General features: G+C 41.2%; 1 protein-coding gene across 1 annotated transcript in view; it reads left to right on the forward strand.

Annotated features, from left to right (window-relative positions):
* The window catches only part of LOC102372737 (period circadian protein homolog 2-like), a 73,482-nt gene that overhangs the window by 21,197 nt on the left and 27,170 nt on the right, over nucleotides 1-25,115 (forward strand). The window contains 8 exon segments of the mRNA XM_006028077.3: nucleotides 11,997-12,470; nucleotides 13,364-13,426; nucleotides 13,688-13,842; nucleotides 14,818-14,939; nucleotides 18,222-18,423; nucleotides 21,144-21,195; nucleotides 23,055-23,197; nucleotides 23,545-23,623. Of these exon segments, the coding sequence (XP_006028139.1) occupies nucleotides 12,214-12,470; nucleotides 13,364-13,426; nucleotides 13,688-13,842; nucleotides 14,818-14,939; nucleotides 18,222-18,423; nucleotides 21,144-21,195; nucleotides 23,055-23,197; nucleotides 23,545-23,623 (1,073 nt within the window). The 5' untranslated portion in view covers nucleotides 11,997-12,213.

Raw genomic sequence — 25,115 nt, forward strand, 5'->3', positions numbered from 1 at the left:
ATTATGACAGAAGTCTGCCTTGCCCTTTCTCAGTGCCAGCAGTAAGCAGTTCCATGACATACAGCTTTCTGGTTCTTTAAATTACAATCCTGATTCCAAATATAGCTTCCCGAGTAAGCTTGTAGACTGAAAAGGATCTTTCTTTCATTGAGTCTTACAGTGCCTCTCTTGCATTCTTTTGAACCTCGTAACCAAGAGTTTTAGAGCTTTGTATTTCTCTTGTGCGCTCAACTTTTTCAGGTGCTTACAGATTTTTGTGCTTTGTGCTTACAGATTTTTCAGCCCTATAAATGCCTGTATTAGAGAGAGGTTTATATGCTATTTGTTTTACAAAAGGCATTTTCCTAGAAACAATTCTTCAATAAGTTGTTACAAGTTGTTAGATTGTAAGCTTTTTTTGTTTGTCATTGTTTATAAGGAAATTAAAGTTATTTGCTACTTAAATGAGTTCCAAATGCCAATTTATGAATAAGACTCTTGAAAAATGTAATTCAACTACTATTCTATGTGCTTATACCTATAGATATAGATATATTTTGCACTTGTAGTCCTGTTCTTGAAATTGAAGCTTTGTGACTAGCTATACCCTTGAACTCAGTGTGGGAGAAAATGAGCCCTTAATCAGAACAAAGGGCGTGTCTCAGGAACAGGTCTAACAACCACTGTCCTCCTCTTCTTAACGCTTTCAGATTTCATGTATAATGTGCATGCACGCACGCACGCAAGCACATGATAAATATATTTATATATAATTAGTAGTATCCCTTTGGTCCCCTTTTTTTATGTGTTTTTTACTTAGTTTTAAACATCTTTATTTTATTATTTATTTATTTATTTGGAATATATTGCCTACTGGGACTTTCCTAGTATCATGACTTTAGGTTGTTACATCCTGATACTACCTGGGGTTGATATTAAAATGTTATTCCTCTTGCAAGACACTAGTCCTGATGCTGGGCATGTGTGATGTCATTTTTGCTTGGAGGTATCCCATATAACTGCAGTAAATGCACTAGCTACAAGCCCTTTTTGATTTCTATCCCTATGTTTTTGTGTACTCCTTGTACTCATCCTTTATCTCTGTTTGCCACTATGCCTGATGCTGCTGCCCTCCCTGTTTCAGGTGGGCTGCCTTCTGAACTGGAAGCAAAGTACTTGGAACCACAAGGCACTTCAAGTAGGCACACTAACACTGCTGGTTGACTAAACTGGTTAGCCTGCCTGCAGCATCTTATGGGCATGTCTATACTGTTTAGTTTAGGAAGCAGCCATCCTGTATAAGTATATTTTGCTGTGGTGCTCTGAGTAACTGATGACTCTCCTGTACTCCTTTATCCATCAGATGACCTTCTGTAGAGGGTCTTAGCATTTGCCTGAGTTTAAGTTACCTTGTTTTTCTTTTTCCTTGAAGTCAGATATTCTTATTTTTGCTGCTCTCGCACCTTCTCTTCCTTAAAATAATGAACTTTTTATTACTTTGATCCAAGTTGCCTTCTACCTGTAGGTTTTCAATCAATTTGTCTTTTATTAGTCAAAACCAAATGTAAAATAGCTGCTATCCTACTAGCCTCCTCTGCCTTCTGAATGGAAAAATATTGCATTTAGTGCATTTTAGGAACTTGATGGACTGTCCAGACATGGTGTTTTCCCAGCCATGTGTGATTAGAGTCCTTCATTGCTACTGGAACCTGTTTGAATATTGCTGATAATTTTGGATTTTTTTTTCTAATCAACTATTTCTTACTCCTGACTTAAGTCATAGAACCTCCCTACTATCAACCTTCTGCCAAAATTGTTTAAAACACTCCTCACCAGGTGTGTGGGTTAGTGGTCAAAGATGCTCGTTCCCTTTGTTAAATGGAACCAGACTCTTTCCATTTTCCTTCTAAACAAAACAGTCTTGTAGTTGAAGAAGCCTAAGCCCTCAATGTTGTCATGCATTCATCTTCTAGATTAGTCTGCCTCTGTCTGAGCACTTATTCTCAGTTGAGGATGAGACTATCACATGGGCCCTGAACACCTTCATCTATGCCCCCTCGACCATGTAGTCACCTCTGATATGGTCATTCATACCCATGTGACAAGCATAAAGGTCTGGATGATCTCTACAACTGTTCTCTGGCTCTTGCCTGGAGCTAAAGTTGAAGACTGCATGCTTCCCAGGGAGATGGTCAGATTAGCAGATGGGTAACATCTGTACTAAATGTATTTTTTTAAGCATCCTCCTTCATGACCACTTTCTAAGCTTGATACATAGGGGATCTGGGTGAGGGTTGGAGCACTGCCTGACGGGTGACGTGGTCTGTGGCCAGGTTCCATGTAGCACAGCCATTGATGTTTCTTAGCAGGGCCCCTGCAGTCTTCTTCTTTTAAGCCATCTAGCTTCTTCCATCCTGGATACTCTGGTTTCTCTTGGGATTGTACAGATCTTTTGCTTTTTACTAAAGATTTCCTGGATGTCTTGATATATTTCCTGTTGAACTCCTTAAGTTCCCATATGCTTGTCAGTGAACTACCTTCTCATGCAGCTTACCTGCTTCTGGAAGGGATTCCAGCAGCAGGCATCTCTCAACAGGATAGTACCACCAAACTGCCTACCTTTTTGCCAGGGGTGGGGGGAGAATAGGTTAAGGCCAAGACCAGGACCTTGAGTGGAATCCTCTAGGATAAAAACCTCTGTCCTGATGCGCCTCTCCCTGCAATGTGAAAGCCTTTCAAGATTAGTGACATGGCATTTTCCAACCATTACTGATTTTTCCCTCTGCAGTACCTGTAACAGATAGGAGGAATTGTCTCCTGTCATTGAATTTAACTGGCAAGCTTCTTTTGTCTCAGAGTTGTCATAGCTTAAAGTAGTAGTTGTTTTGTATAACTTTTTATAAATGGAATCTACTGTGGAGAAAAAACAGAGTGGTTTTAGTCCCATATCACCCTTTGATAGGTGGATGGAGGGGCATCCAGGGTGCATTCATGGATTGTGTTGGCCAAAAATCTTCCAGACTGCAATGTATGAGATTGATATTTTTTTTTTTATATATATATATATATATGGACATCACATCTCTGAAAATATCCAGGTAAGTAACTTCCCCAAATACTTGCATTTCCAAGGAAACTTTTGGATAACATGGAAAAAGATCTTTAAAAGGAAACGGTGGATATTGCTTATCCCTAAACATATTTCTTTGGATTAAATCTGTTGTATTTACTTGGGAATTCAATACATCAAAATTGGCCACAGTCAAGCTATCATGTAAAGAATGTAAAATAATCCTTTGCTGATAGTGTATTGGCTGAGATGCGTGGGACAAAAGTCTTGCCTGTAATGTCTTAGGAAGGCTAACTGTAAGAAAATTATCTTCATTAGCAGAAGTGAAGCTTAAGAAGTTATGATTTTGGAAGGACAGTAGCATAGTGATTAGGTAGCTATTAAGTATCAGACCGTTCTTTGGATCTATCATGTCTTATATGAAGGTAGCAATTTAGAAAGTGTCTACTGAGTAATGATGAATAGTATATTTTTGCTAGTTTGAATATCTAGCTGAACAGTGGAGATTACATGCCACTTATTAAATGCTATTGGAGTGTCATCTAGAAGCAAGCTTGCATTTACCATGTGTTCCAATTTAGGAAGACCAATATAGCAGCTTATTTTAGCTCAGCAAAACTGTTAGTGTTTAGCATCTATGCTATGACAACACTCTTCTTCTATTCTCTTCCTCCATAATGAATGAATAGGCATACTGTCAACCTCGATTAGTAGATCTGAAAATCTCAGTATGGTGATAGGAAATCATTTCTTACTTTCTGATTGTCTTTTTAATTGGCTATATTGAGTTTCTAGAAAATAATCTAATAGCAAGAAAATACAGCTGTCGGTAGTGATTGTTGAACTAAATGCCCAATTCTTTCTTCATCTGAAATCTAGATACCCTTTATAAATCTTCAGCTAAAAGGAATAAGTAGTATTTGTTTCTGAGAACTCAAAATAAGAGTAAAATGTCTGGAAAATCAGTAATTAGGAGGGTAAGAAAATAGTTTTAATTGGGGAATAAAATGGTAGCAATATTTTAAATGGATATAAAATTAAAAATCTCTGTTAAAAAGCAAAATAGTAGGGTGTGTTAGTTTTTGTTTAGTTTTGTTTTTTAACTTCAGTCTTGACAAATAGCATCAGCTACCAGATGACAAGTGCAATGTGGAAGACCAGGTTAGCGATTTAGTGCCCATCTTTTAAGACAAGGGAAAAAGATCTGAAAAATTACAGAGCAGTCGGTCTGTCCTCAATACCTGGAAAGATCATGGAGCAGGTTCTCAAGTAATCTGTTGAAAGATACCTAGATCAGGCATAGGCAGCCTTTTCTGGCTATGGGCCAGACTGACTCACCCCAATTTAGAAGCAGGAACACGAGCACTAGGACCCAGCCACTGCTGCCATTGGTAGTTTCTAAACAAATCTGAAAATAGGTTTGAAAATACAGGCTTTACATGTTTTAAGGGGTGGGGGAGAGGGGGAGGACAGCAAATGATTTATGGGGGCAGGGGTGATGTGGTAAGCCTTGGGTTTGAGGGGAGTATTATCTGATGTTATGTCAACATTTGTTCAGAGCACCTGGGTTTGTCCAGGTTTCCCATATCTTCTGTCCAAGTGAACTTCATTTCCAGGTCACATGGCTCTTTGTCATTCTAACTTGCAACTTTTAAAGTTGACTACTATTGGATGTTTTTCACTTTTTGACTATTCTGTAATAATCAATTTGTAATATGCATCTTGTTTTGACTAAGTATATTTTATTGTTGGCTCCTGTGGATTTGCGTGTGTGCATGCGCGTGTCTATATAAAAAAAATTTAAAAAAAATTCTTAAACACACTTACCACCCTACACGTACAAAGCTACACATAATGAGCATCCTTGTTTTACCAAGACTTCGTATCACAGAAACAATTACCTTACAAAAAACATACAACTGCATACATTAAATCCTTAAACAACATGCATCTTTGCACAAAAAAACAAACCCTTACAGAAATATTCTCTTCCTATAGAACCCCATGGAAAAACTGTTGCCTCAGTAAGTACCTGAAATTCTCTGCCTATCCGTCCTTTCTAGTTTAGTGAAACAAGTATGTCTAGTCCTTTTTCCTCCACTTCTTCTCCAGCTCTTCCTCTGTGATCTCTTCCTTGTCCCAATCGATGTAGTATTTCAATTCATGTAGCCCCAGCTTCAGGCACTCTTTCAGTGAACTCCAAACCCTTAAAAACCCTGAGCTTGCTTACTTCTCATAGACTAGTTTTAATACATGCTAATAAAGTCCTTAATAATGTTTCCTCGGGTCCCTTTGATATAAGTCCATATAGCACCATCTCCCATGCTAATGGCAGGTTTATTTCAGTGACGCCCAGAAAGCAGCGGACCCTTTCCCACACTGCCTTTGCATATGTACATTCCCAAAATACATCCCACTTGCTTCTTCCCTGCACCTCCTGCTTGAGTACTTGGGGCTCATTAAGCGCCATCTGCATGGCACCTCTCACCAACAAGATTTCATACAACCATCCACGCTAGGTCAGCATGTTCCCCTTTATTTGCTTACCCATCACTGCTCCCCACACCTTCTTCACTTGTCCTTGTGTGAAATTTCTCACCAGCACCATCCTGTCTCTCTCCCTTACCATTTTCATCAATTTCTTATCTTTCAGGACCTCCAGCCCTGCCTTCTGTATTTTATATCTTTGCATTAAACCTTCCATCCTGATTTAATGAATTTGCAGTTGCCACACCCATGGACTCTTCAAAGAGGTCTGATATACTCCCCATTACCTCAGAATTGCAGCTGCATAAAATTGGGTTATACATGCTTCTTTCCCTTCTCCTTCCATTATCGCCTGGCGTAACATGTTTACATATTTTGAATAGAAGAACAATTCCAAGTCTGGCAGCCCCCATTTCCCCAATCTCTCTTGCTTTCTAAAGTTCAGATCTAGCCAACCTTCCTCTTCTGGCATTCCAAAAGAACATGCATTTTCCCCCTGTACTTTTGCTATCTGCTGCCATGTTGGTGGAAATAGAGTTCCCATATGTAGAATTAATTGGCAGTAACAGAGCCTTGACCAGTACCACTTTTCTGACAGAGGACAGTATCCTTCCCGGACCATAACTAAAATATTTGTTGTAGCCTTGCCATCACCTTTTCCCGTACTGTATTACCCAACTTCTCCAAGTCCCTCCAGTTCCCCGCTCCCATTATGGTGCTTTTCAGTCTATTTAGTTTTCTTCCTCCCAGTATCTTTACTCCACTTACAACCTTGTCTTTTCTTGTCCTTTGTGCTAACACTTCCATGTCTCACACAAATAGTGGTGACAAGGGGCACCATTGTCACACCCCTGTATGGATTTTAAAGGCATCTCCTTAGGTGCCCATTAATTTAGACTTAAATCTTCTCTATACAATAGCTTATCCAACATATATGTTTCTCTGGGAACCCCATTTTTCCTACCACTTTGACTACACAATCATGATCCACTCTGTTGTATGGGGGGTGAGGGGGGGTTAGGTCTAGGCTTGCTGTAATTGTTTTTGGTTTCCTCTCTCGGATTTAGGACTGCATCTCTGATCACTCTGGTTTCAGAGATCTTTCTACCTGGTACAGCACATACTTGGTCTTCATTTATTATCCTCTGGAGGGTTTTCCTCATCCTCAAAGCCAGCATCTTGGTCGTTGACCTTATACTTCATATTAAGGAGTGTAATTGGGCTTCAGTTTTTCAGGAGTTTCTTCTCCCCTTTCTTGCAGAGTAAGATCACAATGCCTCTTGTAAAATCTTTCCTTGCCTCTCCTGTTTCCTTGAAAAAATCCATTATATCCCTCCCTACCCATGCCCAAAATTCCTTGTAAAATTTCACTGGCAGTCCATCTGCTCCTGGTGATTTCCCTCTTTTTTTTAAGTTTCTAAACACTCCTCCACTTCCTAATCTTTTTTTCATCTTTTCTTCCATTGTCTTTGTTTCTTCCTCCTCTACTTTTTCTTCAGTCTCTTCCAAGAAATCTTTCATCTTCTTGTCTATTTCTTCCTTCTTGTATAGCTCTTCATAAAATCTCATCACCTCTCACACCTCCCCCTGCTTTTCCCCCTGGGCACCATCACCTTCCTGTATTACTTTAAGCTCTTTTTGCTGCCTTCCCTCTCGCCAAAATGTTGGAACCACTCTTCATTTTCCCCTACCCAGGGTTCTTGTGTTAAGAACACTTTCTCTCTTGTCTTTCTTTTAACTCAAGTTTCTATCTCTTGCATTGGTTCTTCTAGTTCTTCTCATACCCGTCTTCCTTTTGCAACTTATTTTAGCAGCTCCTGCATCTTCACAGCGCTCTGTGCTCTTTTGTTCTTTTCCCTGCACATCTTTAGCCTTCCTTCCTGAAGACTTCTCTCCTCTTCTTCACCATCATATACCATTCTGTAGTACTCCCCAAATATTTCTTAAGTGTTCATCCGGTATGATCTTATCCAAAAAGGCCAAGATACTAATGAGAACCTTCCACTGTGTGTGTGTGTGTGTTTTTTTTTTTTTTTTTTTTTTTTTTTTTTTTTTTTTTTTTAAGAATGTTTCTAGATAGTTGTATCTACAGAGATATCTCTATAGATCTATAGATAAACAGCATAAGCTTTCCTTCACACCTTAAACCTCATTTAAAGCCTGCACACCCATTAAAATAGATGTTCCTACGCACCCATCCACAGTCCTTTCCCTAACACAGTCTCTTAGTTCTCACCCCAATGTTAAGGTTTACATTCTCAGCTCATTCACTGTCCTTGGTGCTATCACTTGCTATTGCTTCCATTGCTGCTGACACTGCTGCTATCATTGTCGCTGTCTCAAGGTCTGGTTATGTTGCTGTTGCCTTTTTTATCCCCTCCCCCCTTGGAGTGTCTTTGAAGAGCCTTTGCCAAGTGTCCCTTTGCTAGGTGGAGTTGGCTGCATCTTCTCCATCCTCTCCCACTGATTTCAGGTAGTTGGACTGGAGCTCCCTCAGAAACATTTTAACATGGTCTGTTTCCTCAAGCTGCATGTGTACATCAGTAGGTTCCTGCAGTTTCACGGGGCGCTGCTGATGCTGGACACGAACTGGTCGAAGCAGGTTGGTTAGTCAGGTGTCTGTCCAGCGCCGCCTCCCTTGTCATCAGCCTGATTCCTGTCACCTCTTTGCAGAGCTGGTTTACCTTTTTCCACACACCCTTGATGTAGGGACAGCCATAGGAGGTGGTTGATGGTCTTTCTTGCACCTTGGCAGATTTCCCTGGGGCAGGTGGGTCGAGTCCCTTGCCCCTCTGTGTCTCCACGCTTTCACTGAGAGTGCGCAGAGAGCCGTTAGCCAGTTCAAATCTCTATGCTCCTTTTTGTAGGTCCTTGTGGAATATCTGGTCCCAGACAGCCTGGCAGTCGTTTTTGGGAAGCAGCTCTACAGTCAATAGCCTCTCTTCCTATAGTTGGACATAGTCACCAGGCTTTCCTTTTGTAACTTGTACTCATTCAGGACCCTGTAGAACCAGGGGTGTTCCATGGTCCCTGGTTTCCTGTTGGTTGGTACATATTCCTGTTGGATGGACATATTAGTCCTTGACTTCAGGAAAGCCGACTTTGACAAGCTCAGGAGGCTTGTCAGTGAGGCCCTAAGGGACCATGACCACAGGGAGAGGGGAGTTCAAGAGGAGTGGTTGCTCCTCAAGGGAGCGATCCTCAATGCACAAACTAAGTCTATTCCATCTCGGAGGAAAGGCAGCAAGAGGGCACAGCAGCCCCCCTGGCTCTCCAGGGACCTAGCAGACCTCCTGAGGCTAAAAAGAAAGGCCTACAAAGGATGGAAGATGGGAGTCACCTCCAAGGAGGATTATTCTGCACTGGTCCGGTCCTGTAGGGAGCAGACCAGGAAAGCCAAGGCTGCAACTGAACTCCAGCTAGCTTTGAGCATCAAGGACAATAAGAAGTCCTTTTTCAGATATGTGGGGAGCCGGAGGAAAAGCAGGGGCAACATTGGACCCCCGCTGAACCAGATGGGGCAACTGACAACTGACACCCAGGAAAAAGCCAACCTATTAAATAGGTAGTTTGCATCAGTCTTTCATCAGTCCCATGGGACGCCCATGCCCGCTACAGGGCCGGGAAGTCCGGGTGAGGGTGATCCCCTGCCCTCCTTTAATGCTGACTTTCTGAAGGAACATCTTGAGAAGCTGGATACCTTCAAGTCAGCTGGCCCTGACAATCTCCACCCCAGGGTACTCAACGAGCTGGCGAGCATCATAGCCCAGCCTCTAGCACGGATCTTTGAAAACTCTTGGCGCTCTGGTGTAGTGCCCGAAGACTGGAAGAAGGCCAATGTGGTGCCTATCTTCAAGAAAGGGAGGAAAGTGGATCCGGCTAACTATAGGCCCATCAGCCTGACTTCTATCCCGGGGAAGATCTTAGAAAAGTTTATTAAAGAGGCCATCCTTAATGGACTGGCCGACGCCAACATCTTAAGGGATAGCCAGCACGGGTTTGTTGCGGGTAGGTCTTGCTTGACCAATCTCATTTCCTTCTACGACCAGGTGACCTATCACCTGGACAAGGGAGAAGAGATTGATGTCATATATCTTGACTTCAAAAAAGCCTTCGATCTGGTGTCCCATGATCGCCTCTTGGAGAAACTGGCCAATTGTCGCCTTGGGTCCTCCACGATCCGCTGGCTGGAAAATTGGCTCCGGGGTCGGACCCAGAGGGTAGTAATCGATGGAAGTCACTCATCGTGGTGTCCTGTGACCAGTGGGGTCCCCCAAGGCTCTGTCCTTGGACCCATACTGTTCAACATCTTCATTAATGATGTGGACACTGGAGTCAGAAGCGATCTTCACCTTGGGAAAAAAAACCCGCAGCATCCTTATAGGGTCGGCAGTGCTATGTTGGCTAGCACTATGGAAGAAAGAGACTTGGGGGTCATCATTGACCACAAGATGAACACGAGCTTGCAATGCGATGCGGCAGCTAGTAAAGCGACCAAAACTCTGGTTTGCATCCATAGATGCTTCTCAAGCAAATCCCGGGACGTCATTCTCCCCCTGTACTCGGCCTTAGTGAGGCCGCAGCTGGAGTACTGTGTCCAGTTTTGGGCTCCACAATTCAAAAAGGATGTGGAGAAGCTTGAGAGAGTCCAGAGAAGAGCCACGCGCATGATCAGAGGTCAGGGAAGCAGACCCTACGATGACAGGCTGAGAGCCCTGGGGCTCTTTAGCCTGGAAAAGCGCAGGCTCAGGGGTGATCTGATGGCCACCTACAAGTTTATCAGGGGTGACCACCAGCATCTGGGGGAACGTTTGTTCACCAGAGCGCCCCAAGGGATGACGAGGTCGAATGGTCACAAACTACTTCAAGACCGTTTCAGGCTGGACATAAGGAAGAACTTCTTTACTGTCCGAGCCCCCAAGGTCTGGAACAGCCTGCCACCGGAGGTGGTTCAAGCGCCTTCATTGAACACCTTCAAGATGAAACTGTATGCTCATCTTGCTGGGATCCTATGACCCCAGCTGACTTCCTGCCCTTTGGGCGGGGGGCTGGACTCGATGATCTTCCGAGGTCCCTTCCAGCCCTGATGTCTATGAAATATACCCCCCCACTGTCTCAGGAGGTGACCTGCAAAATATTTGATGAGACAGGTGATTTTGGTCTCTAGTCCAGGCACCAGCTTGCAGATCTGGCTTGTGTACCATGCCTGCAGGAACAGGTGGATGTCTGGCATCCCCTTGCCCCATGTCTGTTTCTTCTTGTATAGGGTCTTAATTGCTGCTGCCTCCATTCTGGATCACCTGAAATAAAATGCACATGGCTCTGGATTCCACAAGGATAGGTCCATGCAGCCTATCTGAAGAAGCTGTGTGGTAGTGCCCATTGTGCTCAGTCCCCCTCAGCTCTAACTCTTTTTCATGTCATGGTGAGACATTACAGTGATTACACATCAACTTCCTTTTGACTTCCACAGCTGAACTGTACCTTTCTTTCCCATTTCCCATGATACCTATTGCTTCGCTAGCCTTAAATGTCTGGCAAACATCTCCAAATAGGGCCCCAAGCAGTTCACTCAGAATCCTTTTATCACCCCTTCTCTCAGCCTGTTGATTATGATTAGTGTGGCCCCACCTGCCATGAGGTGGAGCCATTCCAGGTTGGCCTGCACCTCATTTGCATATATATTTTGGAGGGTCCCAGGACTTGTGACTAGAACATCAAGTTTCAGTCATGAGTGGCGGGATAATTAGCACATGGATCCTTTGAAGGGTTATGTTTATATTTACACACACACACACACACACACAGAGCAGTGATGAGCTGTGGGGTCACTATGTCTGTAAATGCTGTTGACTCTGCTGTGGCCCAGCCCAGTTGAACTGTATGGTAAATCATGAGCCTTTCAGCTTTGGACTAACATCACATATGGTTTGTCTTTACATATATGTAGATGCAAAAACGCAAAAGCTTAAATGTGTTATGGAGTACCCGTGTTAAAACTTGTAGCAGTTTCAAAAAAGGTAAAAATGCATCAGTTCTGGGTGAACTAAATACTAGAGGCATGTTTATTTCAAAGTCAGTGTTTTCAGATTTGCCCCTCACTTCCATGTGTTCAGGGAGAGCAGTGTCTGAAAGTAAGGAGGGGCAAGAAGCTGGGGGGAGTAGAGGGCAAGGGGGCCACCTGACCCCTCTCTCTCTTCTCTTCCCCCCCCCGATTTATTTTCCCTTCTATAGCAGTGGGAGGGAGACAAATTCAAGACAAATTTCAGTAGTGAAATTGTATACCTGGAAAACTATAACAAATATATACATTTTCCCTATACTGAATCTAATTATGGGGGTTATCTTATATTCAGGGTGCTCTTATAGTCGAGTAAATACGTTATTTAATTTTGAAGGAAGTTGAATGTTACAGCCAACTGTGTTCAGCCTAGTTTTACTTTTTCTTCCTCCTTTTTAGGCTCCTGGATTCACATTCCAAGACTGAAAATCTTGTATGCAGAGAAAAAGTATGAATATGACTTGACTGATTCTTGATCTCTGAAAGTATTTCTGCGTGTTCAGTGGGATGTATTAAGATCAAGAATTCTGCTGTAGCACTGAGGGAGAAGAACCCTGAGCAACAACTTGAAATCATTTAAATATATTTCTTAGTCTCAGAAAAGCAATAATACAAAATGAATGGATATTCTGAACTTGCAAATAACCATAGTCAAATGCTTGCTGAGGAGACTAATATTCAAACAAAACCTGAACAACATCAGGATGCTCTTCAGGAGGATATTGAGATGAGCAGTGGTTCTAGTGGTAATGACTTTAGTGGAAATGACACAAATGAAAACTACTCCAGTGGGCATGATTCTCATGGTAATGAATCAGATGAAAATGGGAAAGATTCAGCAATGCTTTTGGAATCTTTAGACTGTCATAAAAGGTAGTATATCAATTTAATCTCATTCTTTTTCTATGTTAAATCTTACAGTATAATCTACTGTTAGATTAATACCTGCCATGTAACTTGTTTGGCTGTATTCGTATGCTTAGTCTTTATCCTTGTATACATTTATTATTAATTTTTTTCCCTTCACAATTTCACACTGTAATAGGCAGGTAATACATTGTATCCTTTTAGTTCTTTTTAATTTGAGAAAATAGTACTGCAGTTCATTTTGGACACAGGATGATATGACGGTATGATAACTTCAATGCAGGAAAACTAATGAAAATATTGCTGGAAGCATGGGCGACTGGTACTGCCTTAGTCAGGGGGGCATGTGTCAAAAGGTTGTTGATGGCTAATTTCCACTCTCCGTGTCTTAATCCTGAATTTAAAAGGCAGAATATAATTTTATTTGCGTATTAAACCCAAGGCTAAAATGTTGAAATACTGCATCTAATATTAGTCTGTATCAGAACAGGGTGTTAAATTCAAATTACACTTGCCTCATGAAAATCTGTTTTCTTGCCAATAAGTCTAGCTGGTTAACTGCAGGGGTATTGTTACTTAAAGGCTTCTTTTTTTTTTTTTTTTAAGAGCTTGTGAATCACTTTATCATGGTGGGGAATTAATACATGAAGTTGAGAGAAACTTTCCCATTTAATGATGTCAGTGACACACATGCCTAGTTTAGAATTCTAGGTTTATTGCCTACTAAATGGTGATAGACCATAATGTACCATAGACTGAAGCTGTTCCTTTTGCCAGTTTACCTGGTATAAGCTTTGGTTTGGTATACATTCACTTTTTAATTTTCTACTGTTTATTTTAAAGCTAAACCTAAAGATGGCACCTGACTCTTTATTTAACACCCTGAGTTTTTCTTGCAGCTCAAATGCATTTAACCTGATGATTGCAAACTCTGAACATAATCAGTCTACCAGTGGATGCAGGTAAATTTTAAAATGCATTAAACTTAATGTTTAACATTTTATTTTTGTTCGCAACAATGATGAGCCAATTTAAATTTAGTAAACTTGGTAGTGTAACTAGTTATTACAAACCCAAAACGTTTTTGATGCCATATACTTCTGAAACTAATTAGGATAGCTCTGCAAGGTATTTGGTGTTATGTTACAAGTGTCAAAAGGCTTTGGGTTTCTCTAATGTGTAATATTTTAAACATGAAAATAATCTTTATTTTAATTTTGTAGCAGTGAGCAGTCCACAAAAGCCAAAACACAAAAGGAATTGATGAAAACATTGCAAGAGCTAAAAACACACCTCCCATCTAAAAAGAGAATTAAAGGCAAATCAAGTGTACTGACAACATTGAAATATGCACTTAAAAGCATTAAACAAGTTAAAGGTAAGCAAGGTTGAAACTTCTAAGAATGCCTGATTTGAGAAAAGCAAACTCTTGAACTAGCATTGGAATCTCTCTTTTATGTAAAGGAAATCATAAAAAATTAGGGTTGGAAGGGACCTCTGGAGGTCATCTAATCCAGTGTTTCCCAACTTTTTCCATCCCAATGCACACTTAAATAAATGAAAAATTGCATCACACTGCCCCCTCCCCCTGCCCCCAACAGATAATGCGGTCACTACCCTCCGCCCCACGCTGCTGCTGCTCCACAAAGCTGGTGGGGGAGGGGATTGTGCCTGGCACTGGCTGGAGCTGCGCCCCCCAAGAGCATTATGGACAGAGCCTTAGTTTATTCATTTATTTGTGTGACTTTTCCAAAAATCCGTGGCACACCTGGTCATGTCTGATGTCACACCAGTGCACTGTGGCACACTGCTTGGGAAACGCTGGTCAATCCAACCTCTTGCTCAAAGCAGGAAGTTCACGATGACTGAAAAGAACCTAAAGCTAGTATAGTTGTGGTTAGTTTGTTTGTTTGCTTTAATGAGTCGAATCGCTAACCCCTGATAACTTACACGGTTTTGTGTTTCTTTCACTTGCCAAAAGTACTGGTATTTTTGTTTTGGAGAAACCAGGTAGGGTAAGATACTTAATTCAATAAAAATACACTTAGCATGTAGTTTGTACAAGAATTGTTATATTGATTGTGAAGCACTCGGTTGATTAACTTGGTGAATTTAAATTTTACAACACTCCACTGAGTTAGATAAGTTTCTATAGGTTATAGGTAAGGACTGAATTAAGGATAAATTTAATGTCTCTTCTAACAGTAGAATTTGGAATAGAATCCAGATTTCCCAACCACCTGTCCTAAATTTAACCCCCAAAAATCTTGGTTTCTAAATGGACAGTTAGTGTTAACAAGTACATTTTGAAATGTGCATGTAGATGATATTGAGTACATTCTTTTGTTTATAGCCAATGAAGAATATTACCAATTATTGATGACAAACAAAAGCCATCCTTCTGGTCTTGATGTGGCCTCCTATACAATTGAAGAAGTTAAGAACATCACCTCAGAATACATCATGAAAAATGCAGTGAGTATGTGGATTCTGGACCACATTTTATATTTGTGTTCTTAATTGGTGAGAGTGGATGGAGTTTTTAAGGAAGACATAAATGCATGATGTCCTTATTAACAGCCTTTTTTAGCTGGCCCTAAACAGTGTAATCTGAAGAATCTCATCTGCGGTGGTAAAAAATTGATCATATTGGGTACCACAACTATTAAATTTTCCCAGATGTTGCATGACTAAAATTGAAAGGACCTCCCCATCTCTGTTCTAATGTCTTGTTTTGCAGAAGTTGGGGTAAACAGGATATGCCACATTTGAGCTTGTAATCCCCCTGAAAGCCTGTTTTGGCCTGTGGGGGGAGGAGAGGATGGGAATAAACTAGGAAACTGGTCATCAAGTAAGAGGGAAGAAACTCGGAAAGAACACCGAGAACGGCAGGCACTCTCCGCTCTTCTCCATCTCAATCCTTTCAAAGAAGTTAAGGGAGGAAGTTCTGAGCTTTTAAGTAACCTCTCCAGTGTGTAAACTAGAAAGGGTGGGGATGAGCAGCCAGTGACCTCTGCACCCTTCTTTCACAAGAGGGAATTGGAGGCAGCATAAGAACTGAAGTATAACTGTTCTTTTCCTCATCTTTGTCTGAAAATGGGATCAGAACAGATATGGGGCAAGGAAACAGCAGGGATCCTCTGACCTAGCTTCTTTGGGGGAGACAAGAGGTCACTAGGAAGTAGGGGCTGGATTTTTACCTTCGGTTACTTTTCAGAAGGCACAAAGGGGATTGCTGAGCTTCCTGCATATACATGACTTTGTGGTCTGTATAGGCAGCTGGAGAGGCTCCTTCTTTGTATTTCTGGATCTTTTGCATTGATGGAGGGGTGGAGTGAGGATAATTCTTCCTAGCCCACCATTAACTGTTGGAAGTTTACCTCTTGAAATATGAGCTTACAGAGAAGCTCCAGTTTATTCCAAAACTGTCCCTTGTGGACTTCTTTGCTGCCTTGTGAAGTATTTACTGGTTATTGTCAGGATACTGAACTGGATAATCGTATGTGATCAGTCCTGGAAATGATTTCTTCTGAGTGTTGTTCATATGAACATTTTGGTGTGGGGTGTGCATGTACTTGTGCTCAGGGGCTTTAGGTGGCCCCTGGTATATGTTAGCCTTACCATTCTGCTTGGTGCACAGGATGTGAAGAGCAGCAAATGCTTGTTGTGTCTTGGTCCCTCTCAATCTCCTCTTGATGCAAATCAGTGTTTCTGTTATTAGTTTCAGCCTGAAGCAAACTCTTAAAACCTCACCAATTTAGCTTTTTCCTTTCCTGTTATCCATCAGCAACTTGTTAGTTGCCTTGTGCAACATAACCCCCAGCTTTCCCAGAATGGCCCCCTTCAGTGGTTTCCTGAATTCAAGGTATTGTGCCTCATACAGCAGACCCATCCCAGTGAATGATGGCTAAGTGTGTTTAGTGCCTGGGAGAGTTGTACAGTCCAGGAACATGCTTCATCTGTAAACTGCTCATCTTCCAAACCTGCAAGAAGAAGAAGGTGAGACTATATAGATTCAGGCATCCCTTGAGTATACCTCCAAGTAACCAGAGTACTAGTACAATCTCCTTACTACAAGAATTTCAACTTCAGGTAAAGAGAAATTGTCTCGACTAAAGAGAGGGTAGTTGAAGGGGTAAATCCCCACTACAGTGAGCTCCTGGACAAAAGTCTCTTTTGCACCAGCCACTTCCTAACACCTGCAGTTCTTAGTGGTTCTTGATAAGAGCTCATGTCCATGACAGTGGAAATGACTCGGCACTGAGGCATCAGGTGAAGCAACTGATGCTTGAGACCAGAGAATTTGTATGGTGTCCTTCTGAGGACCTAACTCTTAGTCACTGTCCTGACTTTGCTGATGAGTGAAGAATTGTCCTCTACACCAAACCCTGCTACAGAACTGCAGTAAATTCACCATACTTCTAAGTACCATGGTTTATTAGAGTAGTCAGTGTTACCAGCCCAGTACACAGCACTGGCACAATTTTGCAGCAGTTTAAGTCATCATTGCTGTTAAAATGAATTTAATGGTTGAGAGGAAATTGAAGCATAGCAGGTACACATTGTCTTTTATGCCTTCAGTACAAAGGTCAAGTAACAGTAGGTTGTGAGCATACCATACTGTGGGTCAAAGAAATGTCTGATCTTGGGTTCATGAGGCTCATGCATGCTCCACATTGGAATGTTCACATGGACAAATCATCTCTAGCTTCAATAACTCTAAAATAAGTTGGCTTTTTTCCCCTGTATTTCTATGAGTAGCTAAAGGTTGTCCAAAAGAGCTATAGTAGAAATAATGAGACGGAATTAAGGAAAAAAATCTACAAAACATAGCCTGATTATCAAGAAACATTCTGTGCTGAAATCGTTTGGACTTTGGAATAGTCACCCAACAGCTGTGCTACTGCTTCCTTTTTCTCAGGACATAACAAATGGGACTGGATAAAGTACTGAGGCACAAGCTATTTGGAATGCATCTGTGTTGCCACAGATTGGACACCTCTGGTTGACCCAATAATTTTCTGTTTTCCAATTTTTGTATCAGCCATTTCATCATTCACTACTCTGCTAAATTATTAAACACTCTGACTCGCATTCAATTTGCCAAAGGGAAACATCATGATGATGTGCCATGTTTGAGACCCTCTATAGCTTTATTTCATGAAATACGTCCTTTGATGTTATGGGAGGAACTGTATTGATCAGTTCTGAAATTATACAGTATAGATTAAGACTTTTTTCAGCCACAGTGGCCACATCTATACGTTCAATTAATGTGCTTTAGATAATGCACATCTAGTACCTCCATTGTGAAGTACTAGGAAAATGCACATTAGCCCATTTTAATGTGCATTAGTTAAAGAGCATGGGGGGGTTGTGATGCCTTAATGCGTATTAAAATAGGCTAATGTGCATTAAAGTGCACACATACATGTGGCTAGTTTCTAGTAAAAATCTGCAACCAGTTGTCAAAACAATAAGTAAAGGCAATAGCACAGGTCAGGAAGCATCTTTTTATCCCAGTTAGGTTCATCTTATAAGCAGTTTAAAATGTATCTTGAGGCCTCATGCATCTTACAGCATATTTTGGTGTAATAATGTCTTGTAAATTACAAATATTGCTCATTTTATCTTTGTCAGCATCAAATGAACTCCGGTTTGAAGGTCCAAATACTTTAGTGTGTTAAACTCCTTCAGTATATAGGTGGACAATGCTCTTCATTGTCTAAACTATTTGAAATTTTGTTTATTGCTTAGGACATGTTTGCTGTAGCCATTTCCCTGGTTACTGGGAAAATCTTGTACATCTCTGATCAAGCAGCCTCTATCCTCCGCTGTAAGAGAGACTATTTTAAAAATGCCAAATTTGTGGAGTTCTTGGCACCTCAGGATGTCAGCGTGTTCTACAGCTCTACTACTCCCTACAGGCTGCCATCATGGAGTATTTGCAATGGAGCTGGTAAGTATTCTCAGAACTGAATATATATGTTTGACTGTAATTCAGTAATGTAAGTGGGGAGCTGGGGTGGCACGGATGCTATGGTGCACAGTTGACAGCCCAGAGGTTCCAAGTTTGAGGCCATAGCAGATGTGCTCACGGCGTAGCCATGTCAGATTCCAGCAAATCTGCATATTCTGCTAAATACCTTGTGACAAAGATATGGGAAGGACGTAATGTAAGTGCACTCATTTGTTTGAATTTGTTATACCTGTCCCAACAAATGACTCTCTCAACTCATTTAATCCAGTTAACAGATGAAACCTGCTATTTCTAAATCAAGTGGAATGGGGAACTCTAACTAGGTGACTGGACGAGTATGCTGGCACACTGAATTCATTTGCCTTTTTTCTTGCAGTCAACACAAAGGCACCAATTTTTTTACTGCAAAACTAATTTTGAAGCATGGAAGAATGGTTTTTCTTTGACTGGCTATGATTTGAATATCAGAGTTTATAAAGTTATTGGATTAAAGCTTTATTTAGGAGAATTTTAGAACACTGCATTATCACCAGGGGAGAGAGAGTTGAAGTAGATGCTGATCCTTTTGGATCATGGTGTGTGTGGGTGTGTGTGTGAGAGAGTTGGCCTATTGAGCAGAACAGAGTAACAATCAGCTACTTGAGTCTAAAGTGCAGGTTGGCTGTTAGATCACCATGGCTTATCTTAAGGGGTTTTGCATTGCTTGAATTTCTTCCATCTTAGCCTTCGCATAATAATACAAATATAACTGTAAGATGCAGTGCATATGTACTTTTTCTGTTTTGATCCAGTTGAGGCCACGTCTAAATTATCCAATTTATTTTCTGGGTTTGGGGGGTTTTTTGGGGGGGGGGTTGGTTTTGTTTTTTTTAATAAATCCTAGAAACAAGTTGGTGTTCCTTATGAACAGCTGAGACTGTGTTTACTTTTCAACAGTTTTTAAGCTGTCATGTTTCTTTGTTTTTTCAGAATACTCATACCTCCTGTAAGCACTATATGAACCTCTCCAAAGCAAATGGCATCTTTCTTGTTGTCAGCACCCAGATTCCTCTTTACATCTTGCTTATTTTACCTTTAATGATAAACAGTAACATGTATTGTCTACATCAGGGATCGGCAACATTATTGGGCATTATTGGGTCAAAAACACCCACAGTGTCAACTTGTAAGATGTTGGTGTGTCGGGGGCTGATGGTGGGGGAATTGTGAGGGAGCGATCCTTGTTGTGGCACTGCACCTGTGGCCCGTTCCCCTCTCTTCACCCAAAGGCATGTGTGCCAAGCAAAATGCTTTCGTGTGCTACGCCCTGGCACCCATGTTGGGGGTTGCCTACCCATGGTCTACATAGGCATAACTAATAAGCAACATAGTTTTAGTACTCATTCTAGTTCTTGTGACCCTTAATCATTTGTTTAACACACACTAACTATATTGCGAGTTAAGTGTACTGTTTCTCTTTTTACATGGCCTCATCTGTTAACTGGCTGTCATGAGAATAGTGGTATTACATGTCTGTGTAAACACTAAAAACATAAGATCTCCCACAGGCCCATAGAAAAAACTAGAAAAGCCCATTCATATCTAGTATGTTGCTGATGTCTCTGAAATTACTGAAACTGCTGAAAACTCAACAGAAATAGATGTGCAAAATATTTCTAACATTCAGATTAAAGCTGGATAGAAACCAGCTGTTGAATTGTTACATATTTTCAAGCACCAACTTCGTATCTGGTTGACTCCTCCTTTTTATAACTGTATAGTCATTTTTCTTGAGTGATAATTGCTTCGCACATGTGACCTATCTAAATGTATTGTGTGGTTTACCCATTAATTGCATAATGTATATAACTTGCAGCAGAGGCCAAATGTGTATGCAGACTTTTGTGATCTAAGTTGGTCTTCGTGGAATTTATTTACAGTACTTTTTTTGCTCTGTATGAGAAACTGTTACATGTAGAGCTTTACATGCTTTAGTATAATGGCCAAAATTCTTTTAATTTTAAAAAATCCATAAGATGTACAAATAGGAAATAGTGCCCTCCTGCACCCAGTTGTATATATTAATTGAACCACAAAATATGGGAATTTAATTTTGTTCCCCTCTCCCTGAAAAACTCTTCCACTTCAGGCTTTTCAAACCTTAAATTGAGCATGTCGTGATTGGTATGCCAGAGGTTCCTTCAGATGAAAGGGACAGTAGGTTGCAAAAAAGGTTTTTCAGGAAAATGCTGTCCATCAGCCAGGGGTAGTTTGGGCATCTCTGTAGATGAGAATGTGGTAGAAATGTACCAGGAGAGGGGCACTGTACCATTTGAAAAAGAGCGTCCTGGGCTAGCTCAGGTTTTAAATAAAAACTATAAACTGCAAGTGAACGCTAATAAGCTTAGGGGGACTGATTAAATGTGCTCTTGGCAATTTATAGGTAGCCACAGTTTATTAGCTTAAGTTCTGAAAGGGTCTTAATACTCTTTTTTTCAGAGGTATACTTAAGAAATATGTGACTGATTTCTCTTCATGGAATTGTTCCTACTATTTTTTAAATACCCATTTTTTAAGATGGTTCAATCTTTCTTATAAGATGGCAATATTTATCTTTTAAATGGGAGGGTAATGTAGAAGAATTCCTATAACAAATTTTGAAATGCAAAACTTTGAAATGTGTTGTTCTAACTTGGTATGAAATGTATTTATTTATTAAGAGTCTTCCACCCAAGACTGCATGGAAGAGAAGTCTTTTTTTTGCCGCATCAGGTAAGATCACATGATGAAATTAGACTTGATGGAGATGTCAGAATCATGCATCTCTAAAAGCATTTAGTTTTTTTTTTATAGTATACAGGTACTTAATTCATGTTCTGTGCTTTTGTTATGAACTTGAGGAGAATGTGTTTTTTGTGTGTGTGTGTGTGTGTGTGTGTATGTATGTGTGTATATATATATGTATGTATGTATGTGTGTGTGTGTGTGGGCGCGCGCACGCACACACACACACACACACACACACATATATACACAGATACACACACACACATATATGTGTGTGTGTGTATCTGTGTATATATGTGTGTGTGTGTGTGTGTGTATATATTTAAAAATTAAAAAAAATATATAAAAAATCTTCTCATTATCTGATTTGCTCCTAGGGATTGTTAACTTATAAGAAGGACCTGCAAAACAGATTTAGGCAATAGTATCTTGAATGCTGCTTAGTTTGGAGTTTGATCTTTGCACATGGATACTAATAAAATTGATCCTCTTGAAGTTTTTTAGGACAATTCCACCAATTTAATTCATTTAAACATTTTTAAGTTCCTTCCAGTAAATTTCTGCAACTACTTTGCTTTCCTTTATAGAAAATGCTGTTCAGTGCAAGTTGTTATTATTTACCTATTCTTTACAGTGAGATTAAAGACCCCATTGCTCTAGACAGCATACAAACTGTTAAAAAAAAACATGGGTTGTCACCAAAAGTTCATGATGCAGGTGGCAGGAGGCAACTGGTGGATGACTCAGACAAGTGAAGAGACATGGGGATAAATGGAAAAAGGGTTTCAAGAAGTCAAACAAAGTTTAGAAACCCCAAGCCAGTGCTATGTGTTCTGCCATTCTGTATGTAGAAGTAGCAACGCAGTCCAAAACTTCTGCTTTTTCTCCCAGGCTTTAATCTTCTGATGTTGTGCATTAAGTAGTGAACTCCTCTGTTCTTCATGTATGTTCACTTTCTTCTTTCCTGGACCTTTGTGGAAGGTTTTCCTTTTTAATAGTGAATCTCTCTCTGGGGCCCTGTCTTCAGGCTTTGTCTTTTTTCTTTTTGCCCCATCCCCCATAAACAGGACCTGCAAAAGAAGCACAAAGCGAAATCCAGAAGTTTGTATTCTATTTGTGCTGACCACATATAGCTTACCATAGAGGAGAACTGTGCCAGCTATGTGCCTGGTACATAGAACCTCACTATGAGAAAGCAAGGGGTATTCTTGATGAGAGTATGTTTTGCTCACTGAACTCTACTTCTCTAGCCAGACAAGGAGCAGAACGTGCCGCCTTGAGAATCCTCACATTGTGCAGCAGAGAAACCCAGGCTGACACTAAACAGTGTGGGTCAGCCAATCAGAGCTGCCCTGTTCACTGCTGCTATCTGTCTTCAGGTAGACTGAGGGAACCTGTAGAGCACTCTGATAGGTGTGCACAGGGCCCCCTTGACTTTTCAGTGGTGGCATTGGAAGCTCTGCTCTTCAGGGACACAGCTTTAGGATATCTGTTCAGGTGTCTCTGGGTAAGATTTTCTACCAGGAAAACAAACCTGGGAGAATTCTCCCAGAACATTCACTATTTACTAGAGCAGACTTTTTTTTTTTAATTTTAAGTAAGCTGATATAGGACAATTCACTTTATTTTAGTTTAGTGTCCAACAGTCCCATTCAGGATAGGGTCCCAGTCTTCAGACAAGAAGACACAAGATGGGTTTTTTTTACAGTGCCTTTAAAAAAAAATGAAAATGCACTATTTAAAATGCTATTCTTAGTCTTTGCCCTAATGATCTTATTGAAGACTTGAATTTAGAGTTCATGACATAACAAAGAATTAATGAGTCTTTATTATAATTATATCAGTGCAGGAAAAGAACATGAAAATGAGATCTGCTACCACCCATTTCGTATGACTCCTTACCTTATCAAAGTACAAGATGCAGAGAATGCAGAAGACCAGCTTTGCTGTGTGCTACTTGCAGAAAAGGTGCACTCTGGTTATGAAGGTAATAAAATGCAGACACCACAATTAGGTCTGCTTAATTAAAAATAAAAAATATTCAGCTATTACAGAAGGTTGTATGTAATGTAATGAGAGAGAACTTTCAGTTCATTAAGAAGAATGAGGCAACCAGCTCAGAAATTAGCACCAGTCTTTTATATGCCAAATGTGATGGATGACCAGTGCTGCTCTATCCCTGGGAGGCTGCAGGTGAAGGAGAGTCAGTTAACCATGCTAAAAAATGCTCTCTTTCTGGTTAAGAAATTAATCACACTGACAGAAAGCACCATATATTTTGAACTGATAGGAATCTGAAAATTACATGCCAATTTGTCTTTATTTTTCTTTTAGCACCCAGAATTCCTCCTGATAAAAGAATTTTTACAACTACACACACCCCAAGTTGTTTGTTCCAGGATGTAGATGAAAGGTAAACTACCAAATTTTACTACCTTTCTGGGAATGATTAGTGTATTTATTTGTCCTAAAATAATGTATCCAAAGCTACACAGCAATTTTAGTACTTATACAATGATTTCCTGTCACTGTGGAACATAATTGTATGTGCTTTGTGATGCAGACATTTTGCTATTCTTAAAATGAATGTAACCAAGAAAAATGAGTGAAAAGTCATCAGATTGACTGACTAATTTTGATTAATTCTATATTATGATAGAAATCAAAGCAAGTTTGTCAATAGTTAACAGAAAATATACTTCCCAGTCACCTTGGGTAGCTTCAGACTATGACTAGGCTTTTCACTGTACAAATGTAGCAGATCACTAGAAGAGTCCTAAGGTCATAAAGTGTTACATAAAACATTTAACTTAATTTAACTGGGTTGGAGAATTCAAAATGCATTTCCTGTAGGCCCTGAGATGACTGTAAATCTATTCTTTACTTGTCATTTTGAGCCCTTAACAGTAGAGCTTGCAAAAGAACCTCATGGTTTGCCTTTCATGTTTTGTTCTAGAATGTTGCAGTTTAAACTAAAATTTCTGTAGGTGTATTTCTGTTGTCTGGGCTGGAAAGGACTGCTCCAAAGCATTTTGAAAACTGAAGGGGAAAATTTGAAGAATTGACGTTACTGTGCAGTAGCACCCCGACAGTTGCGTAGTGACACTTACTGCAAAGTCGCTTGTTACTACTGCGCAGGAGCATCGTGTCACAGTTTGTGCCTGGTGATGCTAAAGTAGGACTAAGTGTCTTATGTAGACGTGGCCACTGAGCGCTATCTTCTTTTCTTCAGGGGGAAAGTGGGGAATTGAGGCCCCCATATGGAAGGAAGGAGTGAGTAGGGCAGGGCTGGGGCTGCTGCCCAGCCGGTGGGGTGTGGGGCTTGGGGCCAGAATGCATGGCTGCAGGGCTGCAGCAGGGAGCAGGATGGGGCCGTGGGCGGCTCATCCAGAGGATGGGGGCCAGCTCCCTGACGATGCATGTGCTCCTGGGAACATAGAGGGTTCCTGTGCGGGGGTGAGCTCAGGCTTCCCACCCTGCTGCCCTCCCCTGGGGCCTCCACAGCTCAGCAAATTCAACCTGGCAGTGCAGGGCAGCTCCTTGTTATTGGGAGCTCCAGGTAGCCCTGGCGAGGCATCCCCTGCCCACACAGCAGCAGCAGAGGCCATGTTGCAGGTTGTGCCCCTCATTGCTGCCATGTGGTTAAAGGATACCTCTCCAGGGCAGCACAGAGCTTGTAGTGGCAAGGAGCTTCCCCATATGACCCCCTCTGCCCTGTTGTACCCACTGGGCTGCAGAGGCCCTGGGGTGGGGGGCCTGAGCCCCCAGCGGGCAGCCCATCCTCACCCCACACAGACTGGTGGGGGAAGGGGCACGCTTCCCAGGGAGTACGCAGTGTCAGGGAGCCGGCCTCACCCAAGCTCACAGCAGGCAGGAGCTGGGCTCTGTGCTTCATTCTACTGCGG

Source organism: Alligator sinensis, unplaced genomic scaffold (assembly GCF_000455745.1).
Source record: "Alligator sinensis unplaced genomic scaffold, ASM45574v1 scaffold572_1, whole genome shotgun sequence".
NCBI lineage: Eukaryota > Metazoa > Chordata > Crocodylia > Alligatoridae > Alligator > Alligator sinensis.